Source organism: Taeniopygia guttata, chromosome 2 (assembly GCF_048771995.1).
Source record: "Taeniopygia guttata chromosome 2, bTaeGut7.mat, whole genome shotgun sequence".
NCBI lineage: Eukaryota > Metazoa > Chordata > Aves > Passeriformes > Estrildidae > Taeniopygia > Taeniopygia guttata.
The window spans coordinates 134,369,712-134,388,371 of NC_133026.1; the positions used below are offsets into that span (position 1 = coordinate 134,369,712).

The 18,660-nt window shown below is 39.9% G+C and overlaps 1 protein-coding gene across 1 annotated transcript; it reads left to right on the plus strand.

Moving 5' to 3' along the window:
- Nucleotides 1-5,363: 5,363 nt before the first annotated feature.
- On the plus strand, nt 5,364-18,354 carry TRHR (thyrotropin releasing hormone receptor). Its single transcript, XM_002199138.6, has 3 exons — nt 5,364-6,674; nt 12,446-12,826; nt 13,582-18,354. Exons 1-3 carry the CDS (start codon nt 5,880-5,882, stop codon nt 13,585-13,587), a joined length of 1,182 nt encoding a protein of 393 aa, XP_002199174.3. The 5' UTR covers nt 5,364-5,879; the 3' UTR covers nt 13,588-18,354.
- The last annotated feature ends 306 nt before the right edge of the window (nt 18,355-18,660 follow it).

Consider the following 18,660-nt stretch of genomic DNA (forward strand, 5'->3'; position numbering starts at 1 on the left):
CTTTTTTTCTAAGATTTTGTTGAGTTATTAATTAATCAAGGAAAAAAAGTGCTTAGCTGTCAATTGCTTTGCAATGCCAAGTGAGCCAACCTCCATCTCAGCTCCCAAATTATCATGCTGAACCCACTGAAAATCATGTATGCCAAATTGCCTGTTGGTGATCAAGGTACTCAGGTGAGATGAGTAATTTTCACAGCTAGGAAGAATTTGCAATAACATTATCAAAAATATAGTATCTTAATGAGTGAATTAATATCCTTGTGTTGCTTTTTTTCCTAAGTATAAAAAGGTGGCATTGTGCTGAACTATGACAAACCTTTCTACTACAAATTTAAATGAATATCATGAAATTCTGTCCTATCATTCATTACTTTATCCCCTAGAACAATAGACAAGCAACTACATTCTTTATGAAAAAGCTGTTTAAGGTCATGGTAGAATTCGTATTTATTCTCCTGTCTTGAGGCTCTCTAGAGACACAAACAGATGAGAGAAAATTGGTTTTACATAGGAACTAGGAAGTTCTGTCCTTCAAGAAGAACTATGGGATCTGTGAGACCTAAAACTCATAACCACCAAAGACAAGAGCTCTGCTTTGACCTTTTAGGCAGTTATGTTTTTAATTTGTTTCAAATATTGGATCTCTTGTATAGACAATTGGTGTTAATGCCTACAACATAGTGCACTTATAGAATCTGAACCTTAAAGAATGAGATTCCAGCATAATTTTAAAATAATTTTATTTTTATTAAGAATTTGGAATGATAATCTTAATTTTGTCCATAATCACAGAAGACTTCCTCTGGTGTTTTTTAAAAACAGGGGCAACAATTTTAACCCTAAGTACATATATGAAATAGATGCATAAAGCAGACTTTGACCATATACATTTTCTTCTCTGAAATTATGCATTATCATATAGCTTTAACATTTGTGTTTAAAGGATGGAAAGACATGATATAAGCTAGGAAGGAGAATCCTCAGCTTTCTGCTGAAAGACTTTGGATGAAAAGTTTGGTTTCACATCAGCTTCTCATCAACCTTTGTACCGATGGTTGCATGGCTAGGGGTCAGATAAACAGCTTCTACAGAAGGGGGTACTTGCTTGCTCCTGCCAGTGTACCACTTTGTGTTTTTCCCTACTGAACTGCACCTCCTCTTTCTTCAGATCACCTTTCAGTGATAATTATGGCTTAGCTGATAGTCCCTTAAGAAACAAAGTTGAAGGGAATGCAAATAATTAAGCGATTAAAAAAACCCATAAAAGCAGTTTTCCTCACCTAGTTTTAATTTTTGTTTTGGGACATCTTTCTATATTTATGCTGGCAAATTTCCTGCTCCTTCATAGGACTCTTGTACACTTTATCTCCACCCAAGTTGATAGAAATCAGTGAAAAAAAAGAGCAGCCCTCTTAAAGTTCTTCCAGTCTCCTTTGCCACATGATCCCAGACCTGTCTCAACAAACCACAGTATCCAGTGATCTTGTTGACAGGCAAAAGATAAACCAAATTTCCCATGTGAGCCAGCTGATTGCTTAAATCCATTTTCCATACTTTTTGTGGCAACTGTTTTTTCAGAACAAGTAAATTAAAGATTCCTTATCACTTGTCTTGAGCCAATACCAGTCCAAGATAAAGAAGAAAAGAAAGATGCAAAACTCCTCACCTTTGAAACACGATTTAGACTCTTGCAAAGATTAAAAGCCCTTAAATCAAACATCATTTGTCAGACACAGTTATGATCTCCACCTCATCATAAGTCCTAAACCACTTAGGCTTGTCTGGAAAACCCACCCAGGCTTTCAGCAGTAGTTCAGTGCTCTCCATTGACAGGCAACAAAAAATAAGTCAGCAAGAAGGATCCCTGCCTTGGGTAATGAGATTTATCTCACAGAAGATATGTTTGGTTCCCTCACAATCTTTACTTACAAAAGGTTTTGCCAAGTGCAGGTTTCTCTCACAAACCAAACACTTATCCATGGGCTCACTGCATCATCACAAAAACACAGCTACATAGCACAGCAGGTGTAGGACAATAAATTCTAGCTGACCACAGTATTTAACCATGTCAAGTGTAAATCTCCCAAATGCATTTGGAGCTGATCGTGCCAGTAGCTAGTTACGAACTTTAAAAACCAGCCTCTGGATGATAATAAAGCAATTACCAATGATGGCTTCTGTTCTCAAAAAAAATGCAGCCTTGGAAATACTTGTACAGCAGTAAGTGCTCTGTGCTCCATGCTCCATCAGAGGTGGACACAGAGTAAAGAATCCAACTTAGCTGAGATTTTTTTATGGACCCTGAGTACAGGAGGTAATAGATTCTGAAACTGCTTTTCTTTTTTTTTTTTTTTTTTTTTGAGTTGTTTATCAAAACAGAATAGGCCCACTGGGGAAATTATTTGAGTTAGAGAAACAAAATTAGGAATAATTTATAATAAGTGGAATAAACTGTTTATAATGATTCACTGTTCCACCTCAGTGTGCACTTAATGTTATCAGACAGTCTGTTGTGGGTTAGTTGTAACTCAAGTGAGCAGAGACACATTTCAATTGAGACAAATGGGAAAACAATTTGGACAAGGATATTGTTGGCTATGTGCATCTAGAACAGGTGGTGTCAACATGCCTTCCCCTCTCCTTCCTGCCCCAACAGTTGTACTAAAAGAGGTGCATTGGCAAAAGTGAGCACATTTCTGGGGCTTGTTTTTCTGCTTGCTGTTACTGACTTGCACATTGTGTCTGTCCTCATTTTTACATTCAATGTCAACTGATGCTGGACCAAAAAGTACAGGCATAAAATGGAGTAACAAATATGCAGTAAAAGTTGCACAGCAGTCTCTGGACCACCTACTTTCAAAATTTCCCTGGCACAGCTGCTGGGCCTGCATGTATTCATGCTGAGCTACTTTTGAAACTAGCCATTGTATTTTGAGAATTGCATTAACACAGCATCAGCTGGGAGAAAAGATTGGTCTTTTACTGATTCCCACATTCAGTATCTGATCTCTGACAGGTAATCATGCTGAAAGGATAATTTGAATGTATCAGGCAAAGTGTATTATATGATGTTTCAGTGAAATGCACAGCGCTAGATACTCTAATTACACAGAAGATATATTTCCGGTCTTGAAATTCCTTCTGCAATTACTGCAGGTTTTACAGAAATATTGTAGGTTGTGGAAATATTTTATGAAAAGAAAAGGGAAATGTTTCCTTATGCTAATACTGGTATGTTAATGTTTCAGTATGTTAATACTGATAGTATTTTCATCAAATACTTTTTGATAAAATACTTAAAATATTGATTTTGATAAAATCCTCTGAATGCCTACTGTAAAGTGACTTCCTTATAGCCACACAGTGACAACTCTACAACTTTTTCACTACCAGAATGCAACACATGATAAAAAGTCATAAAAAGAGACCAAGACAAGATAGACAATCCTCTTTCTGATACAGACCAGAAGCAGATGCAGAAGAATGAGGCAAGCATCAGATAATACTTGTCTTGCACATCTTCCAGAGCTCCAATATTCATTTCAAAGCCCTGGCCTTTTAAACACTCCACAGCTTCTCTGCAGTTCCTGCACTGCAAACACTTACCTGCTCTCAGATGTGCTGATCCTTAGGCCAGATTACAACACACACGTTGCCTACATAAGCTAGCAGGATACACAGAAACAGGAGCAGCAAGAATTCATTGTGTGACGGCGTGGCAGAAGCATCAGTCACCCCTTAAAGAGAAATCATTCTGTGGAGGTGCCAAAAGTTTTTAATTCATCTGAGGTCCCTGAGGATTGAGGAGTTTATCCACAAGAGCTATCTCACTTCTTTTCCTGGTTTGAATCTGATTCAGTGCTTGGCTGGATTTGATCCCTGCTGGGTCCCTGAGTGCTGACTGTCTGTGATCTCTCAGTCCTGGGCTCCCTCGTGGTGCATTTTATGCTATGGGCTTGAACATCAGGGGCTACCCCTACTATGGTCCCACAGCTTTAAAAGCATGGATTCCTAGGGGAAAATCTGTACATTTTGAAGGACAAAATGTTGTGGAGTGTAGAGGGGCTAGAAGGAATATTTTTTATTACACCCAGGCATTACAGTAGCACTGACCTTCTTCCTCTTTCAGCTGTGTCTAAAATAACAGGATCTGCAGATGATATGAAGGAAAATCAAGATAATATGTTTCTGCTGATACACTCTTGGTCAAGTAATCAACAAGCTGCATTTTTCTCCAGGTAACTGAAAGACCATTGGCAAAACAATCTCATTCTTTTTGCCTTTGTTTCTTAATCTATTAAACAGGAAAAATCAAATTTGCCTTACTTCATTAGATATTTTTGGATCTACAGATAAAATGTGATCACAACAGGACTGTGAAAAGGCAAATTGAAAAAAATTACTGGAAAACTTAACTGAGTGGCTTCAAACCTCTGGAATTGTTTGAGTCTGATTTTCAGCTGTTTTCAAATCCAAGATGCCTTTCCTCAGTTGTGCAACATTTTATTTTCTTGAACCTTTCCTGAGCAAAGAGCAAAAACAATTGCTCTAAATGCAGAAAAATAAGTGATTTTAAGACAAATTTGCTCTTCAAACTTTTAATACACGAACATAAGGAGAAAGGTGAGTTGAGGGACTGTGATTGGGAGTTGACAAGGGCACTTTAACAGAGCCTTACAGAAGGGTTTATTATTTCTCTCACTAAGGCATTTAAATACCAAGTGAGACAGGAAAGTGCAGTCTCCAGGTGTAGCTGGGCTGCTGAACTGGTAGGGTTTCATCTGCACAGCTCAAAACAGTTTTTTCCACCAGTCTTTGGTTTATCTGTGGTTTGACATAACCTGACAGACCGTGGAGTTTATTCAACCAGAGGAGACTCTACATTGAGGAAAGAGTGGTGGATTAGTGACACTGTGTGCACGTGTGTGACTGATCTCGTTAAGAAGCAATTTGTGTTGTGATCATTTTATTGTTGCTCTGCTGCAATTCAAAAGAGTTGAAAGGACTCAGGAGTGATGACAGCAGTAGAGATAGAGATTTTGAACAGAACTTTCTATTAAGTAAAAAAGACCCCTACACTTTTTCCTGCTGTTTTCAAAAGCTGGGATGTATTTGTTTCTGTAATGCCCCGAAGGGACTGTCACAGCTCCTTGCAAAGCAGGAGGCGAGTGTAAATCGCCCTTACCTTCACAATGGCATGGCGGCAGTCAGAATTTTAAAAACCAGTGCAATTTTATTGCCAGTCAGCTCTCCTCTGTTTGCCAGCGTGGATCAATACGATCGATGCTGTCACGATAGCTGCCTGAGAGCAGAGAGGGAGAGCGGCGCGAAGCAGAAAAACTTCACGAATCCGGCTCGTTTCACCTGCTGCTCTGTCTCCACCCTCGGAGCGCGGCGGCTCCTCCTGGCGAGCGGCGCTGCGGGAGCGGGATGGGGATGGGCATAGGGATGGGCATGGGCATGGGCATGGGCATGGGCTGAGCCGAGCCCGGGCGGCGCTCAGCAGCTGGCAGGGCAGGGCAGGGCAGGGCATGGGCTCCGCTTCCCCTGCCGCTGCAGGCAGGAATCTCCCACCTCTGCGGGCTGGGTGTCCGTGAATGCCTCAAACCAGCTGTGAGAAAACAGCCTTTTAGCCTGGGCAAGTCAGCCGGGGCCTTTGAGGATTAACCCATCTGATAGCTGACTTTACAGAGACTGAAAGTCCAGGTGCCTTAGGGGGAGTGGAGGGCGGTACAGGAATGGGACTGTGACTACGTGGAGAACAAATTCTGGGGGCTGCAGTTCACCCACACTCTGCTCCAGCGATCCTTTTGCAGGGGACCATGGAGAGCCGGTGCTGAGTTCGAGTGCTCGGCAGAAGCAGCAGCAGGCTGGTGAAGATGGAGAATGGCACAGGAGACGAGCAGAACCAGACTGGGCTGCCACTATCAAGCCAGGAGATCATTACAGCTGAATACCAAGTGGTTACCATCCTCTTGGTCCTCCTCATCTGCGGGCTGGGCATCGTGGGCAACGTCATGGTAGTTTTGGTGGTCCTCAGAACCAAGCACATGAGGACTCCCACTAACTGCTATCTGGTGAGTCTGGCTGTGGCAGATCTCATGGTGCTTGTGGCTGCAGGACTGCCCAATATCACAGAGAGCCTGTACAGATCCTGGGTGTACGGCTACGTCGGGTGTCTCTGCATCACCTATCTCCAGTACCTGGGCATCAACGCTTCTTCTTTCTCCATTGCTGCCTTCACCATCGAGAGGTACATAGCCATCTGCCACCCAATCAAAGCTCAATTCCTATGCACTTTTTCAAGAGCCAAAAAGATCATTGTTTTTGTTTGGGCTTTCACCTCCATATACTGTATGCTCTGGTTTTTCTTGCTAGACCTTAATACAGTAGCCTACAAAGAGACTACTGTGGTGTCCTGTGGCTACAAGGTCTCCAGGAGTTATTACTCTCCTATCTACATGATGGACTTTGGTATATTTTATGTTGTGCCAATGGTATTGGCAACTGTTCTCTATGGCCTGATTGCTAGAATACTGTTCCTGAACCCCATCCCTTCAGACCCAAAAGAAAACTCTAAGACCTGGAGGAATGATGTGGCTCACCAAAGCAAGCCTATGAATTCCAAGATGACTAGCAGGAGTTTCAATAGCACTATTGCTTCTCGAAGGCAGGTAGGAACAACTACTTGAAATGGCTTTCTGAAACTTAAACAACTTGTTTTAAAGCTCACTTGTCTGCAGCTGTGGAAAGAGGTAAAATATATTCTTCCTTTTTTCTAAGTAGTCAAGTTTAAAATCAGTGATACACATATACATAAAAATACATATTTTTTCCTTGCTTGTACATTATTACCTACTGCAAGGACAAAAAAAAAAAAAAAAAAAAAAAAAGAAACAGTATTTTATTTCCTATATCAGAAAGCAATTAGAAAGTGTCAGACATGATGGAAACATTTTTAACTATAATTTCATTACATTACAGCTTGTTAGTAATCTTGTCAGATATACAAAGTGACTCTTGACTTATTTTTGAGATTTGAAAGGAAGGAACTATCCTGGGAGTTTGGGACACTTGAGGTTGAATCCCAGCTAAGGCACTCTGTCACTTAGCAAATGCACTCAAGCTGTAAATTTTCCTGTCTCTAACTCTCCTGTGAAAAGTCTGTTTAAGGAAGTCTGTATATAAATTGCTTTGTAAATGCTAAATATCTTTGTTTTCTCTGTCTCTCAGAGAATATTTTTTGTACTGATGGCTCAAAACTGAGCCATAGGTTTGACTAGCTTCTTTTTGTATTATTGAATATGTATGCTGCTATGTGTAACAATACCAGTAGAACATAGCAGATTAATTGCTGGCTGTTTGCAGTAAACCACCTGGTGTGCAACAGGTAGCACAGCTGGTGCAGTGGTGGGAAACACAGGGTGCATCTTTTGCAGATGGCTCTGGGAATATTCTTCTTATTTTGCCTCAATTGCTACTGTTTATGAGAGGGACCATGTTCTCTTATCACAGAGATGGCAAAACCCTCAAAAGGTAACTGATTTGCCTTCTAGAGCACCAAGCCCTCAGAGAGCACTAGAGCTGTGCTTGGAAACACACAACAGAAATATGAGGGCTAGGTTAAATTTAATTATGTTGCCAATAGTTAAGAGTCAGGAAGTGTGTAATGTTGTTTTTCTTTGTCCATGAATTAGTAGAAGAAGATAACCTGCTCTTCAAGTTAATATCACTTTATACTTGATTACATGTGCATAGTATCACTTGAAAACAGACAAATCTTTTACACTGAACACTGATGAATATGGACACTGTTATATCATGAAAACAAAAAGTGAAGATTATAATGTGATATCTTTTATGTCTTGTAAAGACAGCAAGACTTTCTCTAAAAGTCTAAGCAACCTGTTTGCTTAAAGCTGCTTCATTGTAAGTAAAGCTAAAATTTGTATATAGTACAACACAGGAAGCAAAACAAGGACAGTGTGGCATAATTAGTAATACTTTTTGTACAATAGCAACATGCAAAAGATAGGCAGTGGTGTAAAAAACAAGAAAAACAAGAGAAAAAACAAGTACATATTTAAAAAGCCTAGAATCTCAACAGTTAGTAAGACACAAAAAGGAAAATTTCCTGCCATCTGACAAGGACACGTATAGCTGACAATACAGTCTGGTCTGACAGTGAGTCCTGCTGAAATGTGAAACTGTGTCTTCCTGGACCTGTGTTTGCACTACAAGGATTGAGAAGTGTACAATATCCAGCATGTAGAAAAGGTGTCTGAAAATGTGGTGTGAACTTCCTGCTTCTGTAGCAGTTCTCATATTTATCCAAGAACATTTCTATGAAATTAAATATATGCATGTTTCTGTAGGGGGGTTGTCTCCAGCTGAGAATGGGAGAGAAAATGGGAAATGCTCTTATTCTTCATGATCCAAGGCAAGGACAGGCAAACAAATTATCACTTATTGTCATGGGCAGTACAGACTCAACTTTGGGAAAATTAAAATTGCCAATTTATTGTCTGTTGTTGTAGCCACAAGTTACCCTCAGTCCCTTCCCTTCAGAAACCAGCAGTGTGGGGCCAGCGAGTGCTGCAGCCAGGTTGCAGAGGTTGGTCCTTTGTCACTCCTTCTTCCTCACCCTTTTCCTCTGTTTCAGTGTGGGTCCTGCAGCCCACAGATCACAGGGTTTTTTTTATTTTCCATTCACAGTATGAATATTGAATTACATGTTTGCATATGAGTTTCATACTTTCTCCAAAGGAATTCCTACTTTCCTCAGATATCAAGGTGACTGAGAAAAATAAAATGCAGCCTTACATAGCAAACATGTTGGTTTAAACTTGAGCTGGAATCCAGATCACCTAATGTTATGTGTATCTCACAGAGTTAGTTGATTAGTCCAATCAAATAATCTAAGGTCATCATGGCTATTGTGGTCAGTAATAACAGGCAGATTGCCCTCTGGAGAAAGTCCTCTCTTAGACAGTGCTGCAGTCATGACCTGCTCATCGGAGAAATCCTCTGTTCTCTCACAGCACAGCAAGCACAGATTCCAGCTTGCAGTGCGAGATAAGTTTTACACAGCTTACATTAAATCCTCAATGTTATCACTTGGTTTCACTTGTGGTGTTAGTATATCAAGACCTTAATCCCTTTATTTATTTAATTCTCCTCCTTATTGCACAACTTCTTTTTTATTAGGAAATCATGGACTGGGATATGCAATCTCTGTGTGTTGCAATGAACACAACCAGGCACAAGAAGAAAGATGTTATTACGTGGCTTTAAAACACCAGAGTGACTATTGCTTTTACCTATCAGTGTAAGAAAGATTAGTACTCAAAGGAGAAGTAAGCAATACTAAATTGTTTGTATCAAGATAGTGAAAATGTTTAATAAAAACCCTTCCTTAGAATAAGAAGCTTTTGGAGCAGGAAGGAAAAAGAGGATACTAGTTCAGAATCAAAATATTGAGACTCTGTTTAGTAAAATATGTTTTAAATATTCTTTAGAACATTCTCAGAAATAAAAAGATAGGGCTTGGAGAATGTTTATATGCAGGCAGAACCATATTCAATCTCAAGCTCTTTTTGTTATCATTCAAACTACACTTGAAATTTGGACTAAGCTGAAATTGTTCAATCTCCCTAACTAAGAATAATTTGTACCCTGAGCATAGGACATACAGTGCACATCAACAAGAAAAGATCAATCAGTGTATGCTTGCCTTCACCTGAGCAGTGAATTGAGAATGTAGTGCTGCTGCTTTCAGGGAGCTTTGTTGTATGCTTACAGTTAATAAAAATCATGTTCTTTTAAAATTTGTCCTCTTAGCACTCCACTAATGTCAAATAATTAGCCTCTTCCCAATATATGTTTAGTTCTGTTTCATATGAAGTGATTTAAAAAAGGATATGGCTTTTTGCTTAAACAAAGAGGACCAAACTTTCCTCTAAATGATTTATGTTCAGCTATAATGACTTTTGGTGTGGATAAGAATGGAGCTTTGGCCTCAGTTATGTATTTAGATAATGGGTTCACCTATAAAGCAAATTGAGGTGACTTTGTGACAAAAACCCTAAGTGGTGCCTCACCTTGCAGTGGGGTGACTTAACCCCCATGCTGGGGCTAAGTCATTCTTGCCAGAGCACCCCCTCAAACTGCACACAGGTCATGTCTGAGGTAGCTGAGCATGAAGAGCCCTTCCAGAGCCAGCTTAAAGAGGCAATGAGCAAATAACTACCTGAATTCAGGGCCTTGTTGTGTGTCTCAGAGACAGCCACAGCCAGTCAGATGGATCAGGAAACTGAATTTCTGACAGGCAACAGAGACCTTGTGGGAGTTTTGTTATTTTTGGCAGCTTTAGAAGGATATGTACTGCAGACAGTACATATATCTATATATATTTGCAGTGTATGGGATACAGTCAACTGAAGAGTAAAAGTGTTTTTTTCACTGCTGTACAATGTTAATGACCCTCCTTGACAGTAAGAATAATTTACTTCTAGTCCAGATTCAAGCTGATAGCTGCAACACTGCAAATGATCCTCTGTGCAATTTTTCCTGAAAGAAATGTAAATGGCCAATGCCTGGTGGGTACCATAATGGAGTGTCCTGCTGAGCTTCTGGCAGCAAAGTACTCTGGTGCCTGTGTAGGCTGCTATGCCCTGAGTGCCTGAGCTGATGGAATACATCTGGTATGGTCTGGCTCTGTCCCGTTGTTCACCCAGGCTCCACAAATGGTGGCTTTCTTCCTTTAAATGTGGATTATTTCCTACAGTGGATGATTGTTCTCCACGGAATGGATTTGCTCAGTTTGGAGGCACAGACTGCAGCTGAACTGGAGGGATGAGAGCCAGAGTGGGCCAGTACTGGGTCAACTCTCTCCTTGCCACCATGTTCAAAGGAATGGCCCTTTCAGAAGTGGAGATAAAGAGAGATCATCCTTTGAGTTACCTGGAACATTCACGTTTGTATTCTGTCTATTACAAAAACTGTGCACTGAAAATTAGAAAAGAAACAGTGTAGAAGTCATAATGAAATATATCAGTCAAGTGACAAAAAAGGAGATAGCATTTCTCAGTCTTATTTTTTACTTCCACTGAACACAGCTGTAGAAAAAACAAAAGTAAGGGTGAGGGAAGAACTATAAGATAAAATTGCAGCCTTTGAATATGCACATTTAAAGACCAATAAATAGATAATGATATATCAATTTGTAGAGTAACTTTGATTTTCATCACATACTTTATTGTAATACCTATAACAAACCAAACAAATTGGCTTAAAAGTGTGTCTTTCTAGAAAGATAGGAGAAAATACATCCATGAGGCAATGTGATGGCAGGATTCTATAAAATGAGCTTATCTGGTCAGAAGACAATAGAATTATATACTCACAACTTCAAACTAAAGCCCACTTCTAAAACTAGCATGTGTGAGTGATCTTAGTGGAGTTATCTCCTATTGAAACTCTTATAAATCTACAATCAGAAGAAACAGTTGTAGCTCATCAAAATGTGTGCCAGTACTTTCTATTCACACAGTTAACCAAGTCATCTCCTGACTTCCAGAAGGCTGTACCAACATATTGTCCCATGTCACATTTCTGTGTGCCTTCTACTTTCTTTGTTAATAGCTTTCAAACTTTCTTTAATGTAGAGACTGTTGAATAGTGTCTACACTAAAATTAAATTATTTATAAAAGAAAGACTAGTTTTCAAGTGGGTTTAATTTTTTTAAAATTATTTCTCGTTCACTTAATTTCAGCTATCCTGGGTATTCCCAATGGTTGCTCTTTTCTTTTTTCAAAAGAAAATTACATAATAGAATAAAGTTCTTATAACAATCAAGTTTGACTGACAATCCTTTTTTCCCCAGGCTCTGTAAACATTATTTGACTTTTCAGAGTAAACATCAAATAATGAAGATCTAATTAAATATTGAGGATTTGGGGAAAATAAATGAATCTAATTGTTCTCCTTTTTTCCTTATTTTTGGCTTTGGGAAACTGTTGTAGGCTGACTGTTAAACCAGATAACCTAAAAAAGCCTCATGCTCTATTACTCTACAGGCTATACTAGTCTAAAGGTAGAGATCTAATGTGTTGGAAAAAAAATTACTCTCTATCCTTTTTTGCCATTTGAATCAACACCCCCTTCCAGCATTTGAAGTGGAAATCTCTAAGGTCTACAACAGTTAGCTTACTGTGATATCATCTGGAAAGAGTAATTTAACAAAAACTAGGAAGAATTTGAAGCCAAGGTTTTTTCACTTCCTACTGTAGAAAAACCTTTCTGAATCAAATATTCATCAGAAATTCCCACTGAAGGATCTGTCCAGGGATTTGGTTTGGCCCTAGAGGGTAAGAATGCACATGTTCATTCCAAGGGGAGTACTGACCCTGTGCCCCCCTTCTGTCTCTCTCTGTGTTCCCTCAGGTTACCAAGATGCTGGCCGTGGTTGTGATCCTGTTTGCATTCCTGTGGATGCCCTACCGCACCCTGGTTGTTGTCAATTCCTTTCTTTCCAGACCCTTCCAAGAAAACTGGTTCCTGCTATTTTGCAGAATCTGTATTTATTTAAATAGTGCCATCAATCCTGTAATTTATAATCTCATGTCCCAGAAATTCAGAGCAGCCTTCAGGAAACTGTGCAACTACCAGCAGAAACAGGAGAAGAAACCTGCCAGTTACAGCATGGCCCTCAATTATAATGTCATCAAGGATTCTGATCATTTCAGCACTGAGCTAGAAGATATTACCAATACCTACCTGTCCTCTGCAAAACTGTCCATTGGTGATACGTGTTTGTCATCCAAGGTAAGAGTTAACACCTTTCAGTGCTGTGGGTCCCCAGGAGCAGAGCACGTTGCTGGGCATGGGGCTGTGCTGGGGTGGCTGTCAGCCAGGGCAGCACTGCAGAGGGCTGGAGAGGCTGGCAGTGACAGGGCCTGGCGGGCAGGCACAGCTGCCCAGCTCTGGAAAGCTCTGTTTTCAAAGTGCCTGTGCCAGGCGTGGGCGGACTTGGAGGATCTGAAACATGCAGAAGGATGGGGAGAAACCATCAGGTTAAGCCTTCTTTTCTGAAGAGCAGTGGGCTCCAGTGGAGCAGTGGAGCATCAGAAAGTGGTTCTCAGGTGTGGTGCCTCAGGTGCACATCTGGCAGGAAGGTGGTGTTGGTGTCTGAGCTCAGTGATTCCTCTGGGCACGCTCTGGCTGGCTTCAGGGAGGGCAATGGGGCATTTTCTTGTGCTGTCCCCCTTGACTCCAGCTGGGGTTAACTAGCCCGGTGCCACCACACAGCTGCTGCTAAGGAGGGCTCTCCCACACACCAGCACTTTCATTCTGTAGTGTGTAGCACATCTCTTTAACCCACTTCTCTTGATGATGCATATTACTGTTTTTATTATGCTTTTTTTACACAATACTATCTAAATTCTGTTTGTGAACCCATACAATTAGATCTTAAAAATATAGATGATCTACAGAGGCTTAGTTTTCATTTGTTTTTGCAGATTTTATGAGAGTGTAAAATATTTTTTTTCTCAGTTTGCTTCTTTTCTCCTCATTTTCAGGCCTGAGGCCCACCTTGTTCTGAGTGTGCAGCCATATAAGACGTTTGGATGCTCCGTTCCCACCAACTGTATGAATTTTAAGGATGTTTCTGCTCACGGAATTGCAGAAGCTACCATAAATCTTTACCTACCTGCCTGTGCCCTACAAGAAAATGCAGCATTTTGGGGAGTAAAGAGTATATTATTGAGGCTAACTAAATGAAGTACTTAATACAACCTAACTTTAGGCAGGTGAATTGGCTCCAGCAGAATACCTAAATCCTTCTTCCCATTGCCTGGCCAAAGAGTGGTCTGATCTCAGAATGAGCAAGGCTTGCCAGGACATGTCCATGGACACAGAGTGGGGCAGGGGATGGTAATTCCTGTGAAGATGAGAGGTGAGGAGAGGAGCTGCTCTAATGTGTACCTGCACTGGGCAGTACCTGGGGGACCTTCCAACAGCAGCCAAAATTGCTAATAGCAGTAATTACCTGCCAGTGTGACTCCCTCAACCCACATCAGTGCAAATCTCATTGCAGCCATCACAGCATGCTTCAATAAACAGGTATCTGATGGCAAAAAGCACAAAATCTTTCCTTTCTTTGGTTTCTTTTTTATCTTGAGCAGTATGAAACAGGATGACTATTCAATTAATTTGCAGCAGGGAACAAACAAATTAAAAAGTCAGTAAGAAGCATTCAAAATATCTTATTTTTTTCAGCAATCAGGTTTACAGATGTACCACTTTAAATGTAAGTCTCAGCTACTACTGAATCCTGTTGGAAATTGACTGATATTGAAGAGTATGTAACAGGCTTTTAACAGCTCCTTTTATCTTGGTTCAATACCAATTGTATCTAAGAGCACTAGAAGGGGTTTAGAGATTTAATATCAATAATATCTAGGGAAAAGAGGAGAATACAGAGAAAAATGACACTTTTTAAACGTTTAATATTTTTAAAGTTTATCTGTTAGAATACTTTAGGACATAAAGTGTAGTGAGAAGAAAAGTCATCATGGATTTTTACTTGTCAGCACAGCCCCTTCTCTGCTCTTCCCACACAGGCCCATGATAAGCAGCCTGGAGCCATAGTCTCCCTAATGTAGCTACAGACAAAATATCATGCCGTGCTTTGGCTTTGCTCTAGACCAGCTCTTGTTCTTGGTAGAAGTACATTTTCTCACTTCTGTGCTGCAGAAGCCCATGAAAGTGCCTGTGTATTCCTGTGTGCCATGAACATTTTGCACAGCTTTTATACACGACATTCTAAAACCTGTAAAAAACCCGATTCACAGAATTGCAGAATAGGCTGATTTAGAAGGGACCCAGAAGGATCATCGAGTCCAGCTCCCAGCCCTGCACAGCCCATCCCCAAGAATCACAAACCCGCCCAGTGTGGGGGAAAGAGGCAGCATCGTAAGGCTTTCCTAGCCAGTATTCTTTTGCCTACACAGCTACTTCCCTAATTCAAGCCCCTTTCCCTAATATTCAGCTATATTTGCAAACTTAAAGAGAACTAAAAATAGCCTGATAGGCCTCAGATTTAAATGCTAAAACCATGAACCTGTGTCAGATGCATCCAAAGGATTCTATTAAACATTCTCTACATGGCAAGGAGGAAGTAAATGAATTGCCCAGAGAGGTTGTGGAGTCTCCCTCACTGGACATATTCAAGAACCATCTGGACTCAGTCCTGTGCCACGTGCCCTGGGATGACCCTGCTTGACCAGGGAGGTTGGACCAGATGACCAATTGTTGTCCCTTCCAATCTTACTCCGTGATTCTGTGATTTTGCAAACAGTCTGTATTCTGCTCTGTCTGAATCCTTGCTTTAACTCCAGTTTTACCTGTGCAGAGCTCCACAGGCACTTTCCAGCTTGGCAGAGTGATGGCAAGGCATGGGAGGGACCAACAGCAAGGTTTTAACCAGCAGTGCAGGTGTGACAAAATTTCAAAGCTGGCAGAGCTTTGTCTGGAGCAGAGCCAGAAGCGGGACCCATGCAAGCCGTGTTGCAATTTTCCCTAAATCCTCTGCATTTCCCAGCTTGCCAGGTTGTTTATCTAAGCAGCACAGGCCACCAGGCAGGCACATGCAGTGGGGTCTATTTCTGTGCAGATGTCTGAACCCCCACAGGACTGGAAGGGCAATGTCCAGACTCCTTTTAAAATAATAAGGAAGAACTAAAATGACAGAGTAAGTCATGTGTCAGCCAATAAAGGAAAGTTGGCTAGGGCTCAAGAGTCAGAGAGAAGGCTACCAATGTATTCTCAGATTAGTACCTAGCTATTAATCTCATAAATACAATTCTGTAGCTGTGACATACACTTGGGGCAAACCTTTCCTTTGTAGAGATTGATGTGAAAATATGGAGTTTTATAGCATTTTACTGCCTGGACTTGCTTAAAGCTGCAGATTGCTATGGTAAGGGAAAGTCAAGGAGAAATACCACAACCTGTTTAACATTTCCTCCAAAGCACACGTCACAGAAAAATTAAATTATCTGTGGACCTTACACAGGAATTTATGGTTGCTTAGCCAAGAGTCATTCCAAGTAAAGGCACGTTCCTGTGTCTGACTGAGCAAAGTCTTTGTCTGACTTTGCAAACTCTTGTGATGAAGCCAGGACAGCTTCCAGCTGCTAGGAGCTGATTCCCAGTCCCAGGGACAGAGGCTGCTGGTGCTTGGAAATCCCCTTGCTGTTTCCAGCCGGGCATCTATTCAGTGCTTTCAGAGGAGGCCCTGCTTTCCAGAATTTCTCAAGAGGTGCTAGAACTAGTTGCTTTTTTCACTTAAAAAGCAAGATGTGCAGGTCTAGCAGCAGGCACAGAGGGTATTCCATGGAAACCTGACAATCTGGTGAGGAGCACAACTGGCTGGGTAAAAACTAAGCTCAGTATTTGTGTAATAACAGTAAAACTTAAACTTTTATCTCAATGTTTTCAGAGCACAGGCTGAATTACAGATTTTATAGAAGTGAGTTCTCTCATCTATTTGCCTTTTTGCTCAAAGAGTAACCATCTGCTTTCTCAGTCTCTGATCCACCAGATGCTCAAGTGAGATATTTAAGCCCATATTCTTTGTGATGCTTCATGAAGGGTTAAAATCTATGTAGGTGACTTTGTATCCACCATCACTGGGAAGGACAAAAATGAAATTATTTCTTTCTGATATGTATTTGTGCTAACAGAAATTATTATGATTGCAAAATTGTGTGCAAAACCACAATATTTATAATTGCATATTTAAGCTAAGGTGTGATTTTAACTGATAATTTGATGTGACTGTATCTTTATAGATGTTAGTTGTGAAATACATGCTAATTTTATACTGATATACAACTAACACTACAAAACTTTGTCAGATATCATGCTGATGTGACTGTTTCTGTGTTTGCCCTTTGTTTAAAACAGCAATCAACCTTTTTTCTTGTACCCAGATGTTGTAAATTATATATGTGAGAATGTATTTTTTAATTATGTGGGTTTAAATTTATTGATAATTATATCAGGTTTTTTTGCTAGAAGTGAAAGTGGCTGGATGTCAACTACTGACTGCAGTGATATAACTTTGTATATTTATTTTGTTGATAGCAAAGTTCTTTGCAACATTTAGTCTGAAATAAATGTCTGATTTGTAGCAATATTGAAATCCATGCCTATATCCTTATTTAACACCTTTCCAGTAAGGGATTGCAATCTTATTGGACTTTTATTTAGAAGTTTATTCAGAGTGTAACAGAAGAGGTGCTGCTTTCACATCTGACTTGGAGAGCTCCTTCCTTTCTGAAATGCTGAGATTTCAGAACCTTCAGTGAAGGTAAATTGTGCAGCTGAGAACGGTCAGGTGTATTTGTAACACACTTTGGTTCAAATTATCACATGACCTCCCTGAGTTCAGAATAAAGGATATACCAGAGAAGATCCAGTGTGCTGTAAAAGGGTTTATGATGCTGCTGTGGAAATGGAAGACACAAGTCAAATGATAAAGATCTCACTAGCATAACTTCAACAACAATTATCTGGAAAATGGACTGAAGGAGCTGCTGCAGTACCCCCCCCAGCTACACAGTGAAAGCTTGGATCAGTCACTTTGGAAGTTGATAATTTTGTTTGTTTTTAAAAAGTTATTCTAGAAAAAATAAATAAAAAATAAACCACACATACTCACACCCCTAGATCTGAGCACTGTTACCATGGAAAAAACCCATTATTTCAAGAATGTGAAAAGATAAATTGATCTTTCAACAGTGAATTAATTTCTTTGCTATGTGTGTTTCTTTTGTTGCAAAAGTTGTTTCTTTTGATACAAATTGCAGTGAAATTTGAATATTATCTTTCTATATTTTATATCTTCTTCAAATAGAATTGTTTCTTTGCTCTTTTGTTCTTTTCAGTAAGAGTTTATTTTCTCATGATTCTTTCACTACTCCTGAGATACAGTGATACAGCAAATGCCAGTGCATTGGCTCAAAGTGATTTGGACTCCTGAATTCATTAATCTGGGAGCTGAATCTTGGAAATTTTTGAATTCTAACAAATTATGTAACTATGTAAGAGCAACTGGTTTGGAGGGAGTCTTTTTTTCACTTACCCAGATTAATTCTGGTTTCATTCTGTCACTTCATGTGGTTTATTTATTTATTATAAATAGTGGGAAATTATTCAGAGAAATGTACTACTGATAAATGTAGAACAATTTTTGTTCAAAAGAAGCATTTTGTAATTCTTGGATGCATGCTACTGTGGGGATTAATTTGTAATGGATTTTTGTTGCTATTCTAATAAAATGTTGAGCAAGATAATTCTACTGCAATTTAAATTTTTTAATAACTGCTTGAATACAACCTTTTGTCTTGCTGTCCGAAGCAATGGACAGACAATATAACAACATTCTTTTTCACTTGTAGGAGAATGAGATCCTGAAAAATGCAGTCTTTTTTTGCTGAAGGAAGAGCAGTGTGCCAGTAGTCTAGCAGCAGTTACAGTGCTTAAATGGGAGGGGATTCATAGAATCCTTGTCCCTGTTACAAGGATTATTTATGTATTTTACATTGGACAGCATTAAACAAAATGAACAAACAAATAAAAAAGGAGAAAAC

Excerpts from the sequence above, each read along its gene's own strand:
- TRHR (XM_002199138.6), top strand. The coding sequence starts at position 5,880 with ATGGAGAATGGCACAGGAGACGAGCAGAACCAGACTGGGCTGCCACTA. Across the intron at positions 6,675-12,445 it reads CTATTGCTTCTCGAAGGCAG|GTTACCAAGATGCTGGCCGT; the intron begins GTAGGAACAACT and ends GTGTTCCCTCAG.